Source organism: Typopeltis vanoorti, chromosome 5 (genome assembly GCF_054136105.1).
Source record: "Typopeltis vanoorti isolate ZY-2024b chromosome 5, IOZ_Tvanoo_1.0, whole genome shotgun sequence".
NCBI lineage: Eukaryota > Metazoa > Arthropoda > Arachnida > Uropygi > Thelyphonidae > Typopeltis > Typopeltis vanoorti.
The window spans coordinates 92,527,344-92,545,585 of record NC_143553.1 but is presented as its reverse complement, the minus strand read 5'-3'; the positions used below and the strand labels follow the sequence as shown (position 1 = coordinate 92,545,585).

Here is an 18,242-nt window from a genome sequence, read left to right as displayed (position 1 = left end):
GATGCATGAAGAAGATAAACTGCAGGCCAGAAAAGTGACAAATATGATTAAAAAAGAAAAAGTAGAATATCCAGTCTTTTAGAAGACACATCTACCTACAAAGAGATCACGCATAATCCTACGAATTCACAGATTAAACAATTAAATAAATTTCTTGATGAGGTCATCAGTTGGGACCCAAATTATGTGGATAAATTATGCACCTACTTTGGAAGATCTCCTCGTCTCTATGGTCTCCCGAAAATCCATAAAGAAGGCCATCCAGTACGACCAATCGTGAATTGCATTGATTCTCCTACTTACCGAATTGCAAAAGTCGTCTCGTTCTTTAAGTACTCTCACTGGACATTCAAGATCCTACATAAAAAATTCGACAGATTTCCTGGAAAAAATCAAGGATTTAAAATTCAAAGAGTCTGAGTTGTTAGTCAGTTTTGACTTTGTATCTCTGTTTACCAATATCCCATTAGCCGACACAGTCAATTTATTATATGAAGATTACCCTCCAGATATCGCAAAAATTTTCGAATTTGTTATCCATTCAGGTTATTTTAGTTGGAAAAACAAGTTCTACAAACAAGTTGAAGATAGTGCCATGGGTAGTCCTTTGTCTCCACCTGTGGCTAACTATATTTTGAAACAATTCGAAGAGACTATGTGTTCATCCATTCACCCCTCAACCATCTCTTTGGTATCGTTATGTTGATGATGTTTTTGCCATTTGGTCACATACTGAAGATGAGCTTTCTACAATAGATAAATAGCCTTCATCCTCGTATCCAATTCACCATGGAAAAGGGAAATTCTAGTACTTTATCATTTTTGGACATCCTGGTTACTTGAACTTCTTCTGGTACCTTATCTACAAGCGTCTTTCGAAAGCCCACATTTACTGGCAGATACGTTCATAAAAAGTCTGGTTACCATACATCTCAAAAATTTGGCATTCTTAAATCTCTAATTAATAGGGCACATAAAGTTTGCTCTTCTCCAGAAATCTTACAACAAGAACTTTCCATGATTAAAAAGTTAATGGTATCTAATAATTACAACCCTAATCAAATCCAACAGATAATTGAACCTAAGGTTTCTTCAACAGTTCGTACAGTTCCAATCCCCTACATTCCAGGAACCTATAAAAGTACCAAAAAAGTACCAATTGATTCCCACTTATATTCCTATCAACAAAATTTCTTCCTTATTGCCTTCTACAAAAGATAAACTGTCATCTCTGTCTTTGGCTGGCGTTTACAAAATTCCTTGTGAATGTGATGTTTCTTATTTTGGACAAACTGGCCATTCTGTGGAAAAAAGAATTAAAGAACATCAATATTATATTGATTACAACAAACCTCAGAAGTTTGGTCTAGCACAACACAGTATTACCACTACCCATAATATCCAGTGGGATAAAGCTATTCTACTTCATAGATGCAGGTTCAAATATGAACGCCTCTTTAAAGAAAGTTGTGAAGCTTTTTTACACCGACCGAATTTAAATCGAAATGATTGCACCCCCTTTTTAATCCAAGCAACACTTGGCACACCTCTGATTCTTTCACCTTTAATTCTACTAATCCTTGCCTCCCTTCTACATGTCGCACAGCATCATTCACACAACTGAGATATGCACCAAAGACGTGTTCATTAAATAATTCCACTATATCATTTGCTATGATTATTCTGCTACCATACCTAATCACCAGTATTAACCTATTAAAAACAAGTAGGTCCACAGTAATAACTTTAATTAATAAATAAGGTAGATATTTTGTACTAAAAATAATAGTACATCTTCAGTGTTACAAACAGATAGGAATAGAATACAAGTAACGAATATTCAGTGGATCACCTATTAAAATACAATGTTGTCGCGAGCTGGGAAATGAAAGAAATTAATAAATAATTAATATTTAAGATAATTAGTTTTTTAACGATTACATAAAATAAAAGTCTCCCAGATCTTCGAGAGAGAGAGGCAGGGTCATCTGTCTCTCTCTCTTCATCGAGTTCATCTGAATTCATCGAGTCATCTGAATTCAAGGAGAACCGGCCTACCAGTCTGGAACTTGGGGGGGGGAATAACCCCCCTTTCGAGTCATCAGAATTCAAGGTGAACTGGCCTACCAGTCCGGAACTCAGGGGTTTGGGCATAAAGTGGCAGAACCCCCCTTTCGAGTTTCCAAAATTCGAGGCATCAGAATTCAAAGTGAACCGGCCTACCAGTCCAGAACTCTGGGGTTTGGGCACCATAGGCGTCAGGGGCACCCTAGTGTGTGTGTATATACACACACTACTGACCATATATATATGGTCAGTAGTGTGATAAAAAAAAATAAAAAAAAAGCATTGAAAATCATTTAATAGATAAACACATTTCTATATATGATCAAACAATATCAATTATAGCAAATTTACTTACTAAAAAAAAATAAAAATAAATCTACTGTTAACTCCTAATCAAAGCTGCACAATGCAGTTCTGGAAAAAAAAAAAAAAAAATTCAGTGTGTGTTAATCCAATATAACAGGATTGCTATAGTGAGAGTTGGCTGCAATACACACACACACACATTGTTGTAATTAGGATTGACTCGGGATATATACATTTATAAGATTAAAATTTAACTGACTAGAACCTGAGAAAGTATAACAAAAATCTTTAATAAATCATGACTAGTTTCATCGGTATTCCGACTTCTTCAGGTGAGTAAGAAATAACATCTTCTTTCTTTTTCTTTGGTACATCAATCCGAAAATTGGTAAATACAGCAGCACATCACAACATCCTGTCTTGTGACTTCCTTTTTATCTCTTCATAACTCTTAGTGCCAGTTAGCATCATTATGTTATTTATATATGAAATTCTTGGTCTGCCTCGTGGGCCTCTTTCCTTCTATAGTCCCATCCATTATTTCTGTAATCAGTCCCCCATGCCTCAAATGGTGTCCAATTAGACTTTTTCTTCTCTTATTGATGTGTTTCATTAATGACCGCTCTTCATGAACTATATTCAGAACTTCTTCATTACTTTTCTTTTCTGTCCAACTAATTTTCATCATCTTTCTCCAGCACCAAATTTGAAATGCCTCCAACTTTTTCATGTCTTGTTTTGTTAGAGTCCAGGCCTCACGACATATAATGCAATGCTCCATATGTATGTTTTCACTAGCCTTTTTTTGAGCTGGATGCTAAGTCCTTTACTGGTAAAAATGTTTCTTCTGTTACAGAATGCTTTTTTGGCCAGTATTATTCGTGCTTTAATATCTAATTGGTTTCTTCCATCTTCTGTGATAAAACTTCCAAGATATTTAAAAGAGGATACCTGTTGTGGTAGGTTATTTATTTATTTCCAGGTTTATTTTCATTGGATTTGCTTTACTTATAATTAATAATTTTGTTTTCTTATAATTAAGTTTTAGGCTGTACTGGGTGAAGATTTCTTCCATCTTTGTTTTCGTTATCAGCTAAAACTGCTATATCATCCGCAAACCATAGCCAGTTAATATCAATTCCATTTATTTATCATTTATTGCATCTTCAATGTACAGATTAAACAATATTTTTGCTATTGCGGTTTTTGTTGTATTGCTGGCTGCTTCTATTAGGGCTTCTTGATGCTTGTAAAGATTAAATATGAGCCTTCTATCTCTCCAATCTACCTTTATTGTTTTTAGGAGATGAAACATTTGATTCCAGTCAATACTATCGAAGGCTTTCTCCAAGTCAAGAAAGACTATCAGAGTATTTTGATTCTTCTCCAATCTTCTTTCAATAACTGTTCTTAGAGCTAGGATTGCTTCTCTTGTCCTCTGCTGTTTCCTGAATCCAAACTGGTCATTGTTAACATGTTCTTCAACCTTTTTTGTTAGTCTGTTTTGTATAATTTTGAGTAGTATTTTTGAAGCATGTGATATTAAGCTTATTGTTCGATGATTTTCACACTTGTTTGCATTATTTACTTTAGGAATGGGTATGATAGAGCATTGTGTAAAATCTTTGGGGATGATCACTGTTTCATAAATATCCTTTATGATCTTGAAAAGGTACGACTTAGTTATGTTTCCTGAGTATTTTATTAATTCTGAGGGGATGTTATCAGTGCCTGGTGCCTTGTTGGCTGACAATTCATTCAGTGCCCATTCAAATTCATCTTTTAATATAGTTGGATCAATTTCTTCCATATCAAGTCTTGTTTCATCTTCTATAGCCTTGGCATCTATATCTTTTTCACTATATAGATCTAAGTACTCCTTCCATCTTTCCGAAATTTCTTCCTTATCTATAAGTATGTTCCCCTGTTTATTTTTGATAATTGTACTTCGTGTCTTGTTTTGCTGGCTTATTCCTTTTATAATGTTATAAGCTTTATTGATTCTTCCAGTCTTTGTTAGATCTTCTATTTCTTTACATTTCTCTGTAAACTATAATAAATTTAGTTTAATCCTTTATCCAAGTGTGTGCAAACAAAGTTTGCACCTGAAAGTATCTTCAGGACTGGGGCAAAGTGGTAGCATAATTCTCTGTAATAACGCTCTGTAAACCATTGTTCTTTTGCTTCTTTACACTTTCTATTTATCATATTTTTTATATGTTTATATTTGTCTTTGCTTTCTTCCTTTAGGGAGGTTTTGTATTTTCATCTTTCGTCTATTAAATCTAGAATGTCCTGGGTGAGCCATGGTTTTTTTATTTGCTTCTTCCTTCAAAAGTCCATTTCTCCTCTATGTTTTTTTTTTCCCTCTCTCCAGTTTTAATGCTTTCATCAGTTTGCTGTTTATAGTTTCTATGGTTTTCTTCTGTTTTCAGGTTACTTATGTTCCATTTGGGCCTCTTCCTTGGTTGTGACAACTTTTTAAATTTCAGATTACATTTCAATAAAACCAAATTGTGGTCACTATCAACATCAGCTCCCGGATAACTTTTGCATGATTTTACTTGATTTTTAAATGTATTTCTTGTCGTAATATAATCTATTTGGTACCTTCCTATATCCCCTGGCATTTTCCAAGTATATCTTCTTTTTGGTACCTCATACCAGGTATTATTAATGATCAGATTGAATTGGTGGCAGAACTCCAAAAGTCTATCTCCTCTTTCATTTCGGCATCCAAGTCCATACTTTCCCACCCATCTTTGTCTTCACCAATGACTGCATTCCAATCCCCCATGACAATAAGATTATCTTCCTTCTTGGTCAGTTTGATTAGATTCTCAATATCTACATATACTCTCTCAATTTCATCATCACTGTGGTCGCTAGTAGGCATGTAAGCTTGTATTATTATAATATTTGTTGGTTTTGCTTCTAGTTTTACCATTATTAAACTGCTACTACATTTTACTGAGTTGATTACTCTTCTTCCCCATTCCTTACTGAGAACCACCACAACTCCATTTTTTGCTGTCTCATCACCTGAATAAATGATTCTGTAATCACCACTCCAAAAGTCTCCAGTTGCAGTCCATCTCATTTCACTAATTCCCAATATGACTATTCTCTCTTCAAATTTTCCAATTTGTAGGAGGGTTCTCACATTCCACGTCCCAATGCATGTACAAGGATTTCGCTTGTTTATGACCTGGGAAGCCTTGCTTCTTTCCCTGCCGTGCACAAGTATTGAGCTATTGTGCGCTTTACTATCTTTTAGAATGTCCATCCATACTGCTATCTTACTAGGGAAAAATAGAACAAAGTGGTATCCCCTTGCCTTCCTTGTCCAGCAATAGCCTTCTAGAGAGGTTCAGTATGCTAGCCGTTTCTCATTCCTCGTGATTATCCGCCTACCACAGTATCCTTTATGCTGTTGTCACTTATGGTGATCTTCCACTGATCAGGATGAAAGTTGTTGCTGCTCCAACTTCCACGGGCTGTAACTTATTTAATGGGGGTTACATCTCACCATGTCACATCCCCGTCAGTGGAAATGTGTGGCTTTTTATAAAGATAACCATGCCACTATCTATCTCACCACTTCCTGTTGGTAGATGCCATCCCATTGTCTACAACTGCTTATTCACAGGTTTTCCTGTTTATTCGCAGCTAACCTCTGTATCCAGAGGCCATTCCCCTATCTGCAACCCGGGGATGTGCTTGGTAGCATGGTACCCATGCTCCAAGAAGAAATAACATAAGACTTATAAAAATAACAAGGTAAAAAACCTGGACTTTCCATCTTAATAAAAAGAAGCAGAATAGTAACAGTCATATTTGAATAGGTGACCGCGTGCTACTGTTGGCATGAGTAGAATGTGTGTGTGACAGCTAATTTTTGAACGTCAGTATTGGATTACTGCGCTATGGGAATCGGGCAAATTGTAGCTTAGATTGTTGTTCAAGTGTGAAGGGTACAGAACTATTTCTTTTGATTCTATAATACGTCTTTCAAATTCATCCTTGTATATATATAAATTGGTTGTGCGGTCCCAATCAATTTGGTGTGGCCGTTCTTTGAGGTTAGAGTGTGCGGAAAAGAGCACATGACTGGAAAGGGCACTCACTCATGTTCTACTGTAGGAGATGTCATGTCTATGTTCCTCAGGACGAAGTGAAACAGATTTATCTGTCTGGCCAAAATAAGGTCGACCACAGTCGCACATAACTTTATAAACACCAGGAAAATGCAGTTGGCTGTGTTTTGGTCAACTGAGAAAAGAACGAAGTTTTGGCAGAGTAGTATAGTCGGTCTTTATGTTGAATTTCTTCATAATCCTAGATAGTTTTGGGGTAATAGAGCTGATAAATGTTAACTGTATATGAGTGATAGGGTTGGATTCATTTTCTTGTCAAGGTTGTTGGCATGGTTTCAAACATTTAGTGATGTTACGAGATGAATATCCATTATTTAAGAACATTTTTGAAATCATAACTTTTTATTGAATTCAAAAAAGAGAAATATTCATACAGATCGTAATCAGTATGCTTGAGTTTCATATGGGTGTAGAAACATCATCCATGTATTTATATACATAATGTGATGTTTGTGATGGTTCAACATCAAACACACACTCAATATATGCACCAGTATTAGTCAGCTCTTCTTTTAAGCGAAACCACTTAATTGTCTTCATCCCATGGCAACTTCTGGTTGCCATGGGATGAAGACAATTAAGTGGTTTCGCTTAAAAGAAGAGAGTGTGAGGAATCATTTTAGGGAGAGAGTGTTAGAGAGGATTTCGGATGGACTGGAAAGTGTACAAGATTGGTGGAAACATAATTCAAAAGTAATCCTGAGCTGTGCAATCGAGGTGCTTGGTGAGACATCTGGAAAGATTAGAGAGCAGAAGGAGGGTTGGTGGTGGAATAATGATGTACAAGTGGCAGTGACAGCTAAGAGGAAGGCAAAGCAGAAGTGGGATGAGTCAAGAGTGGAAGAGGACAGAGAGGTGTACAAAGAGAGAAAGCAAGAAGCCAAGAGAGTTGTGGCACAGGCGAAGGCCATGGCATATCAAGATCTGTATGATCAATTAGAAACAAAGGAAGGACAGAGAAAAATTTACCAACTAGCGAAATGTAGAAATAAAGCAGCTAAGGACATCTTACATGTGAGGCAGATCAAAGATGCTGAAGGAAGAGTATTATGGAGGGATGTGGACATAAGAAACAGATGGAAAATATACTTTGAGGGACTTCTGAATGAGGAAAATGCAAGGACTCACAGAGGAGATGGGCAGCCTTCTGAGGGGATGGTGCAGAACATCAGTAGAATGGAAGTGACGGAGGCCATGAAGAGGATGAGGAATGGAAAAGCGGTGGGCCCCGACAGAATTCCAGTGGAGGCATGGAAGGCACTGGGGGAAGAGGGAATTGACCTGCTGTGGGACCTGTTCATGAAAGTTTGCCAACAGGAAAATATACCCGAGGAATGGAGGGAGAGTACTCTTGTTCCCATCTACAAGGGTAAAGGGGATGCACAAGACTGTAAAAATTACAGAGGAATAAAGTTGATGTCCCACACAATGAAGATCCTAGAAAGGGTTCTTGATGGTAGATTGAGGGAGGAGGTGGAGATTGCAAAGGAACAATTTGGCTTCATGCCTGGTAGATCAACAACAGATGCTATCTTTGGGTTACGACAGATGATGGAAAAATATCGAGAGAAACAAAGGGAGCTACATCTGGTATTTATTGATCTGGAGAAAGCATACGATAGAGTGCCAAGGCAAGAAATCTGGAGGTGTCTGAGGGAGAAGAAGGTGCCGGAGAAATATGTCAGGTTGGTGCAGGAAATGTACAGAAATGTGAAGACAAGTGTTCGGACCTGTTTGGGACAGACAGAAAGTTTTCAAGTAACAGTTGGCTTGCATCAAGGGTCAGCATTAAGTCCGTTTCTGTTTAATATTGTGATGGAGGTGGTAACAGAGGAGGTGAGAGAAGATGCACCTTGGACAATGCTGTATGCAGATGACATCTTGCTGTGTGTAGATTCAAGAGAAGAAGCAGAAACTAAACTGGAAAGATGGAGAAAAGTACTGGAAGAGAGAGGTATGAGACTGAGCAGAAGTAAGACAGAGTATATGTGTTGCGCAGTGGGCGGTGGCCAGGAGACAGACCTGGAAGGAAATGTCATCAGGAAGGTGAGAGACTTTAGATACTTAGGTTCGACAGTGGAAGAAGATGGAGGAGGTGAGAAGGAAGTGGAATGCAGGATACAAGTAGGTTGGAGGAACTGGAGGGAGATGGCTGGAGTGTTATGTGATAAGAGGGTGCCGATCAATCTGAAAGGCAAAATTTATAGGACAGTAGTGAGGCCAGCTATGACATATGCTATAGAAACTGTGGCCCTGAGGAAAAATAACATTAGCAGGATGGAAGTAGCAGAGATGAGAATGCTTAGGTGGATGTGCGGTGTGACCAGAAAGGATCATCTGAGAAATGACTATGTCAGGGGAACAGTGAAAGTTACGAACTTAGGAGCGAAAATACAGGAGGCAAGGTTGAGATGGTTTGGTCATGTGATGAGGAGGGAGGACGAATATGTGGGAAAAAGGGTCATGCAGATGGATGTGCAAGGAAGGCGGAAGCGTGGGCGGCCAAAGAAGAGATGGAGGGAGCTGGTAGAAGAGGACTTGAAGATGAAGAACTTGGATGTGGCGACAGCCCAAGACAGGAAGGTGTGGAGGAGACTCATAATAAACAATGACCCCACTTAAGTGGGAGAAGCTGCAGAAGAAGAAGAAGAAGAAGATTAGTCAGCTGGATTTCTTGAGGATCTGGAGGTAGGTAGGTAGTGAAGAGGATTCAGAGACGAGTGATCAAGCTGGTGACAGGTCTGTGGAATGCTCCTTGTGAGAATAGATTGAAAGTGTTAGAGTTTAGCTGACAGGTGGAGGAGAGGGACACGATAGAAACTTATAAGTTATTAAAGGAATTCTATAAGATTGACACAAAAGAAAATTTTTATACATTGTGAGTAGGGAGAGAACTAGGGGTCACCCTTGGAAGTTGCAATAATTTGTAGGATTTTTTTTCTTGGATTGTTCAGAGAGTGATGAATGAGTAAAATTAATTGGCAGGATAGTTGTGAGTGCCCCACCAGTGAATGAATTTAAGGAGAGGTATGTTAGGCTTAGTGTGAATAATGGTTAGTGTAAGCCTCCTGCAATGAGTTTTTTGACTCCATGGAAATATCTGTATAATAAGAGTGATGTCTCTGGTGAATGCTGTAGGAGTTATCCTACAGTGAGTCAAAGTACACTCTGATGATTCTTTAATAATAACTGGAGGATTAATAAAGTGTATTTATGTTTATTTAAATTAGTTTTTTTTTTAATATTATTTTTGACAAACTTTTTTTTTTTTGTATTACAGGTATGGCAGTGAAGTTGGTGGAGTTGTGGATAATGCTGTTAAGGCTGTAGGAAATATTGCTCTTACTACCCATAACATTAGTTCACTTGGAGTCAAAGGAATTGCAAAAAAAACTGCAAAAGATACAGGAAAAACTGTTTTAAAAAACTATTTAGAAAATTCTAGTAGTCCTGCAAGTGGAAATCTATAGTGCATTTGTAATTTAAAGTGTGCAGTTCTGAATTTGATGAGAGTGAAAGATATATTTGATAATTATAGAGATGACAGGTGACATAAATCTTCATAAATATATGAAGATTTATATTTTTCTTAATATGCTATATATAGGACTATAATAAGGTTGAATCTTTTTTTGATATGTTAGTGCTGTTTAATTCAATTTCTATTTTGATAGTTTAAGTATTATTTAGCTGTTGATTATATAACTGAAATGAACGTATTTATAATTATATTGTATAGCAGCTTTTACATAATTTGAATGTTGTATACTTTTTGAGCCGTATTTGCAATGTTAAGAAAGTTTTTGTTGTTAGATTTTGAATTTAGCACATTGTTTTTATCTGTTCATTCATACTCACTACAGGTTTGGCTGTGTATGAACATTGTCTTTGGGCTTCACCATAAAAGTTATGTGATACTACTGCAGTTTAATTATAGTATAGCACACTGCATTCCTTTTTTTAAATGAACACAGATCAAGAATGACAAAAGTGTAATTAGTTTTGATCATTGCTTGTAGGCTGGTATAACCAATGAAACCTATTGTACATTACCATAGGATAAGAGTTAGATAATCAGGAAACCTTGCTCTAGAGACCAAACATGAACCTCTCAAGCCACTTCAAGCCTCCAAAGATGGAGGATTAAACTTCTATATGATATCCAGTATGGCAACAAACCTCTTAGAATGGGTTGGAAGAATTATACTTCTGTTCCAGTGCCTTTTAACTAATTACTAGTCTTTTGGCAGGAAACGTTTGTTCATTTCGCTCTCTAGTCTAGTGGTCCCCAAACATTTTCAGTTCATGGCACCTTTAGTGTATCAGGATTTTTCCATGGCACCAAAAGTCAGAACATAGGCCTATTATTATAGAACTTACCAACCTAACAGTTGGTACAGTTAGGTTGGTAAGTTAAAAAAAAATAAATAAATGAAACACATATTTCAAATTCACAAACAATTTATGTAAAAAAGTATTAAATGAGTACATATTTTGAATCAAATATTACAATCAAATCATTGAATAAATAGATCATAATTAGTGCACTGCACTAAATAAATTGTGTGCTGCAGTGCCCCAGCACACAGTTTGGAAATCACTGCTCTAATATATCAAAGTCCACTGCAACTGAGTTTTGGAGAGGAATTATATAAACAAATATCTCTTGATTTTTATCTATGCTTCTCATAATAATGGATGAGTTTCTCATCATTTGAAGTATCTAGAAGACTCACTACTGGAAGCTTTGTTTAATGACATCAGCAATAGCTGCCACAAATTCTTTACATTCGTTTCATTTTGATACTGTTCTACTACTGACCCTGTGAAGTTTTGGAAATTAAATGGTTTACTGAATTTAGCTTTATAATAGGCTTTATTAAAAAAGGCACTTCATGCATTTAAATATTTTAGAATCTCTCTTTATTTGGAAAGTAATTAGAGATGTATTACAGCATTTTTGTGAAAATTTAATGTCTCGTGAAATTTAAATCTTTCCTCTTTAAAAGGGCCTGAAAATCTTCAGCCCCAGGATGTTTTTTGTACATTACTGAATATATTTCTGTCCCCAGCCTCAGGATGTTTTTTATACATTATAAAATATAACTCCACCTTCTCTTTGAGCCACTTGTCTTGGAACACATCCTTGTTTTTAGTTGATGACATAGCTGAACTGTTTTCTCGAGTGTTTTTAATACTTTCTGGACCCTTAACTTTGCCTTTAGTTTTGCACTTCAAAAAACTTAAAAAACATATTTTGCATTTCCTTTCAGTTGTTGTCCATAATGAAGGGTGGATTTATACAAATTATCCATAAAAATAATTCAATAGGAAAGCCAAATAATGAAGTTTATGAAAACAACCAAAAATAGTCATCACCAGCAGTGGAGCCAAACTAACTTTTCACAATGTCATGTCAATAATGTGATTCGGTTTTAGACTTCATCTTTTCAAGATAACTGTTTTTTTAAATAACACTATTAAAAACCCTTTTCATCATGTAAAATGTTCAAGTATATAATTACCCCTAGCTAATTTACATTGTGGATTGTTAAAATAAGATTACATCAACTTTTTCACGGAACAATTTGAACAGCATATCTCCGATAGCATTTCACCTAGACCTACATGTTGGTACAGATTTGTGGGTGTTTATGCAATCTGGAATGGCTCTTCCTCTGAGTTGTGGCAGTTTCTTTCCAAATTAAATGCACTTCATTGCAGGATCCAGTTCACCTTAGAAGAAGTAGTAAATAACTATTTAGCCTTTTTAAATCTTCTAATTCTTTGTCAACCAGGTGGAAGCTTACAATTTTCAGTATTTCGGAACAAGACTCATACAGGCCATTGTATTCATGCTGAATCTTGCCATCCTAGTCAAAAGGCTAGAACTATTAAGATTTTGTGCCATTCTTTATGTTCTTCAGACAAACTTTTACAGAAATACAACATATTAAGTCCACCTTTTTTATCAAATGCCAGCCTGGTTGGACGAGTGGTTAGCATATCTGCTCTCTAATCAAAAGGCTATGGGTTTGAATCCTGCCACTGGCATGGATGTTTGATTGTAAGTAAAAATACTAGTGGTGGACAATAGGTGGAGTTGGTGTAGATGATGGTAGTTGTGGTTCGCTGTAGTTAGTGGATTTGAGTGGTGGAGATGGAAAGTTGTAGAGTTGGTGCCCTCCCTCGATGAGTCTGCAGACTCCTTGGAGGTGTCATGTAATAATAATAATAAAATGGTTTTAAGGATTCTTTTCAGAAAAGTTTTTAACAGTTATAGTATCTGTACTTCTGATATGGAAAATGGATACATGACACTTCCAAAGAGTCCACAGACTCATCGAGGGAGGGCACCTACTCTACAACTTTCCATCTCCACCACTCAAATCCACATATCCCTTATGTGTGGAGCATTTCTGAATGCATAGCAAAAGTTTTAAAACCACCAAATATTTTTGTTGCTTTCACCCCATCAGAAAAATCTCCAACTTTCTCCCATCTCCTTAGGACAAGCTTCCGTCTCTAGGTTTTCCAGGCATCTACTAGATTCCTTGCTCTTGTGGGTTATCTTATTTTGGCCAAACCAGAAGATCTACTTTGATTTGTCAAGAAAAACACAAGTCTTAAGTTAAATACCATGAGCTTGAAAAGTCCGGACTTGTGGAGCATGCTATCAATACTAAACATAGTTTATTGGAACAAGACGAGTCCTTTATAAAAGTTGTTTCCTCATAGAATGTCTATAAAAAGAAAGGTGTGAAACTTTTTCTTCATTGTCATAACTTAAACAGATCCAACAGTCTACGTCTATCCCTTTTGTGGGAGATAGTACTTTTTAAATCTGCTGATCTTTCCTAACTTTATGTATGTGTGTATGTATATTATTTTTTTTTTAAGTTAGGAAATTATTGACCATATTCAGTTATCTTACATTAGCTGTTTAGGCAGTGCTTTATTATAGTTTGTTAGTTTAATTGCCATTGATCCTGTACTGAAGATTCCTATGACACTTAGGTGAAAATATCATGAAAGTTTTTTTACACGAGTTTTCCTCCATTTTTATATTACTCTTGAAACAAATGAAAATCAGTCTTCTTAAATTATATATATATATATATATATATATATTTTTTCTTTTCTTTCATGGCATCTCTGATATTTATAAGAATAGTGATGACTTGCAAGTTATGCAAAATAAGATGTTTGAGAATATTGGACTACTAATTCAAAATTAATCTACATACACAGGGTGAAAGATAAACAGTGTGACTTGAAGATACTCTTTGAGAGTATCTTCATGCTCCGTGCAAACTAACTTTTAGCAGGGACAAACAGACTATGAAGGAATTAACTTATTAAATTAATTAAATAAGATATTATCTCCTGGTTGAAAATAAAACTTCTTTATTACATTCGTTGGAGACTGCTGTGATAGTGAATGAAATAATGTTTTGAATGTATTTTGAACAAGGCTGAAAATTCGCTCAGCACTTATTTCTGGTAACTTGTGGTGAATGGATTACTCATGCCCTTAAGAGATGTAGTAATTACCTAGGCCACCCTACGCCTCTTGAGCAGTCTAATTCAATAATGCATTTGATCTCTATAGCAAGCCACTAATAGCTTGCTATAGAGATTACATTGCCTTGAAATAGGCTCTCTGTAAAGCCCAGAAATATGTTGACTAATTGAAACATAAGTAGGCATAATTTTTAATAGCATAAAATTTACATGTCAGCCACACTAATGACATTTTCATACTATAAAAAAAAAATTAACTAGCAAGGGCGCTATATGAAGGAGAACAATTTCCCATAACACCTTCTGATGATCTTAAGTTATCTTCCATAAAGAAGATAACTTAAGCCCATTAGATCTATTCAACTTGGAATAGTTTAGCAAGTTTTCACAGCTCTCTTTTTGTAACTACTCCATAGAAAATAGCTTTTATGCAGGACTTTAGTCTTTTTCTACAAAATCCTGTGATTGGAGAAAATGGCATGTTCATCAAGTTCAGATTGTTCCAACTTGTAGAATCTAATATACTGTAATCAGTGATTCTCAATGGAAAGAGGAAATTAGTTTTTGGTGCAAAAAATATTAGGAATAACACCAACTTGCATGTAATGCTATGAGATGAAAGTTAATAAACAAATAGGTATCTGTTAAATAACTTTTAAAATCATGAATAAATAATAAATATCCCTTTGATGCATGCTATATAGAGAATACATTGCCTGTGGTTCATAGGCAATATAGGCATTGCATAAAAGATATACTGCTTTTTTATCACCATGTTTCATATATGTCATCTAGTAGGAATGAGAAAATCGCTAGCCTCCCCATAGTCTTGCTTTAATATAATGATTTCTTTGTTCCTAATTGATTTCATAATTGAGATGATGAAAAAAGCACAGTAAACCCAGAAAATACTATATTGATTCTAGGAAATTATAGGAGGAAAATTATAGTAAAAAAATTAACTAAAAAAAAAAAAGTCTTTTAGAGAGCAATTACTCAAGAAAGGTTGAGAAACACTAGTTCAGATGTTCATTATAATGAACAGTTGCATGGCTATCTGGCAGTTTGGCTGAAGTATGATAAACCACAAGCACATGGTATCTGATAGACACTAGGGTAGGCCAAAGGAGGAAGTTTATTAATCGAGTGAAAAGCCCATCTGAGACCAATGGAATTAAGTAATTTGGAGATTCATTCAGAGACCTTTGATATAAGAGATGGCAATATGGTTAACAACTTCTTAGGAGACCAGAGACCATGTGAATCCATAACTGTTAATAACCTTATTTACCAAAGACTGAAGCTGTTAGACAAGGTGGTTTGATAAAATCTTTTTTCTTGTATTAGAAATGGCTTAGTGAATACAGAAAACAAGCTTAATGAATAAAAGATTTAATGGTTTCCGATTTTTGCCAAGGATGGAAGGATGCCAAGGAAATTGGTGTGTGGTGGTGGTGGTATATATGGATATAAAGTCCAGTATAGGTTTTCTTTCTAAAGACAGGAAACTGAAGAATCCCATCTGGAAGTATGAAACATAAGCAGGTCAAGGAAGGAAATGCATTTACCCTTTTCAGTTTCAAGTATGCAAGGATGAGCAGAGTGATCTTGTGGAAAAGTCTTGATGTTCAGACAGAGGGAAAGAACCTTGCCATGGTAAAGATATCCATGTCTCTGTACCATGCTGAGATTATAGGATGGATGTTAGAGTAGTCACTGTTCAAACCATTCCATAAAATAATGCAGTATCAGATTCATAAGCTAGAGCAATATGGACTTGCTGAACATGCCATTACTGCCTTGTGAATAGATTCAGTGGGCTTAAGTTATCCATTTTATGGGAAATTGTTCTTCACACAGCCCTCCTAAATTTTTTTTAGCACATATAAAAATGTTCTTTGGACTTCAGAACAGTTGAATAAAAGATTAAAAAGATAAAAAAATACTGTGCTAATCTACAATCTGCCCACAGTTTTGAGAACTGCAGCTGCATAGTGCCAAGAAGAATCAATTCATGTTAAAGGAAAGACAAGAATAAGGGATGTACGAATTCATCACCAACATGCAAAATCACATGCTTTATACATAATATTTTCCAACCATCATACAAGCAAAATAGTTACCACTTTGAAAACTAGAATGCTCATAAAAGAAAAGCTAATTTTCCGACATGTAATAATAAACACTCATCCCATGAAATGGATTGATTACTCCATTATCGGAATAGATTTGCCTTCTGTCATGTACAGAAGTGTTGAGGGTTCTCTCATCTGTGGTCGAACTACACTTTATTCATGTATAGTTGACAGTTCTTAAAGTTAACTTTAGGATTGCTAATACTTATTACAAGAAATTGGATTTTAATTAGTTATTAACAAATAAAAAAACATACAAAGAAACACTAACTGGTTTAACTATCATGAAGGTATTGAATATAAAGTATGTAAACATTTAAAAAAAACATCATGTGGATGGGGGGGAGGGGGGTAAGTTATTTGATGTACATTCAGAGAGATGAAATGAAGCATAAAATAAATAAAAAAATTCCCAGTAACAAGAAATGATGGAAAATGAAAAAGTAGAATTGGTTTAAAATTTAAATATATAGCACGAGACACATCAACTGAGAAATAATATTTCTTAGAAGAATCTCTTAAAAAAACAAGTCAGGAATTTTTGTGGATGCCGGCCTGGTTGGCCAAGTGGTTAGCGTATCCGCTCTCCAGCCAAAAGGCTGTGGGTTAGAATCCCACCGTAGACATGGTTGTTTGTGATTGTCTGTAGAAATACTAGTAGTGGTGATGGATGGTAGATGGCGTTGGAGTAGTTGCAGTTAGTTATAGTTGGTAGATTGAGTGGTGGAGACAGGGCTGTAGAGTAGGTGCCCTACCTTGATGAGTCTTTGGACTCCCTGGAGGAGTCAAGTAATAATAATAATTGGTATCTTACTATTTGACTTGATTAAAAATAATAATAATAAAAATTCTCTAAAGGCTTTTATTCCCTAAAGTTTTTTGAAGTTTTGAAGATAGATAGGCAGTCAGGTCTTTTAGCCTTCAGTATAGTGAGCTGCTTTCATTAGACTAAAGCTTTCAGGAAAAGGAAGAGGGGGGGGGCAAACAATTGAGATGCAACATTAAAACCCTACCATGTATGCCATAGATTGACTAACATGCAACTTGGTGAAGAAAGCCTAAAAACAAATTCCTCTGGTAGACAACTAGAACAAACCTATAATGGTCTTTATTCAGTTGGTGTTGCACTGTGAATGAAAATACTAATCTCGTACGTAATAGAACCTATAGCACATCATTGCTATATATAGGATGCAGTCAAGGGTTGAGAAAGAAGACATCTTTCTAAATGAAACTACGTTCAGATCATTATCATGGAAAAAATATTATTTTTAACTTTATAAATGGTGTCAAGAAATGAATACAAAGTGCTCATTATAACATTCTTTTCTCTCAATTTGTAATACATAAAGTTAGTAAATCTTTCATGGCAAAATTCATTATCCTTCAAAAACATGGAGTTGGAAATATAGTGAATTTGTCTCTAAACAGTTTCATTTAGTTTTCTTCTTTTTCCTCATTATATTTTAAACATTGCTCGAGAATATCAACATAATGGAAAATTTTTGTTTCATGTTTACTAGAATAAACAAAATTTTAAACATATCATATAATATCCAAGTTTAGAAAAGTTTCAGTGGTAAGCTTTATCTGGAGAAATAGAAGATTGCTTATTTTTTATTTACATATTATTTTATTTATTTTTTTCCCAAAACTATAGTACTTTCTCTAACATTTCTGAATGCTCAATAGCTATTATTACTGTCTCTTACAAAATATTTTAATTCATTTAAAATTTTAATCTAGAACAGCCTTAAATGAAATATTAACCAGACTATTGGAAGCCTGAAGTTACTTGAAAAAGTTCCATGTTTGGTCTCTAGAGTAGGGTTTCCAGATTATGAAAAAAAAAATCAAAAATACAAATATATATATATATATATATATATATATATATATATATATATAAATTTGATAAAAATAGGGGAAAACATTTTTTAACCCACTTACGTTACAAAATGTATTATAGATTTGCAAATAACCTTTCATGGGTGGGAGCAATATATATAAAAAAAATTATTTTTATTTTGTTTTATTTTTATTTTATATTATT

The 18,242-nt window shown here is 35.2% G+C and overlaps 1 protein-coding gene across 1 annotated transcript in view; it reads left to right on the top strand.

Annotated features, from left to right (window-relative positions):
- spartin overlaps positions 1-10,481 on the top strand; it is a 93,463-nt gene extending 82,982 nt beyond the window's left edge. The window contains exon 6 of the mRNA XM_090393449.1: positions 9,811-10,481. Coding sequence (XP_090249575.1) covers positions 9,811-10,000 — 190 coding nt within the window. The 3' untranslated portion in view covers positions 10,001-10,481. The remainder of the gene's footprint in view (positions 1-9,810) is intronic.
- The last annotated feature ends 7,761 nt before the right edge of the window (positions 10,482-18,242 follow it).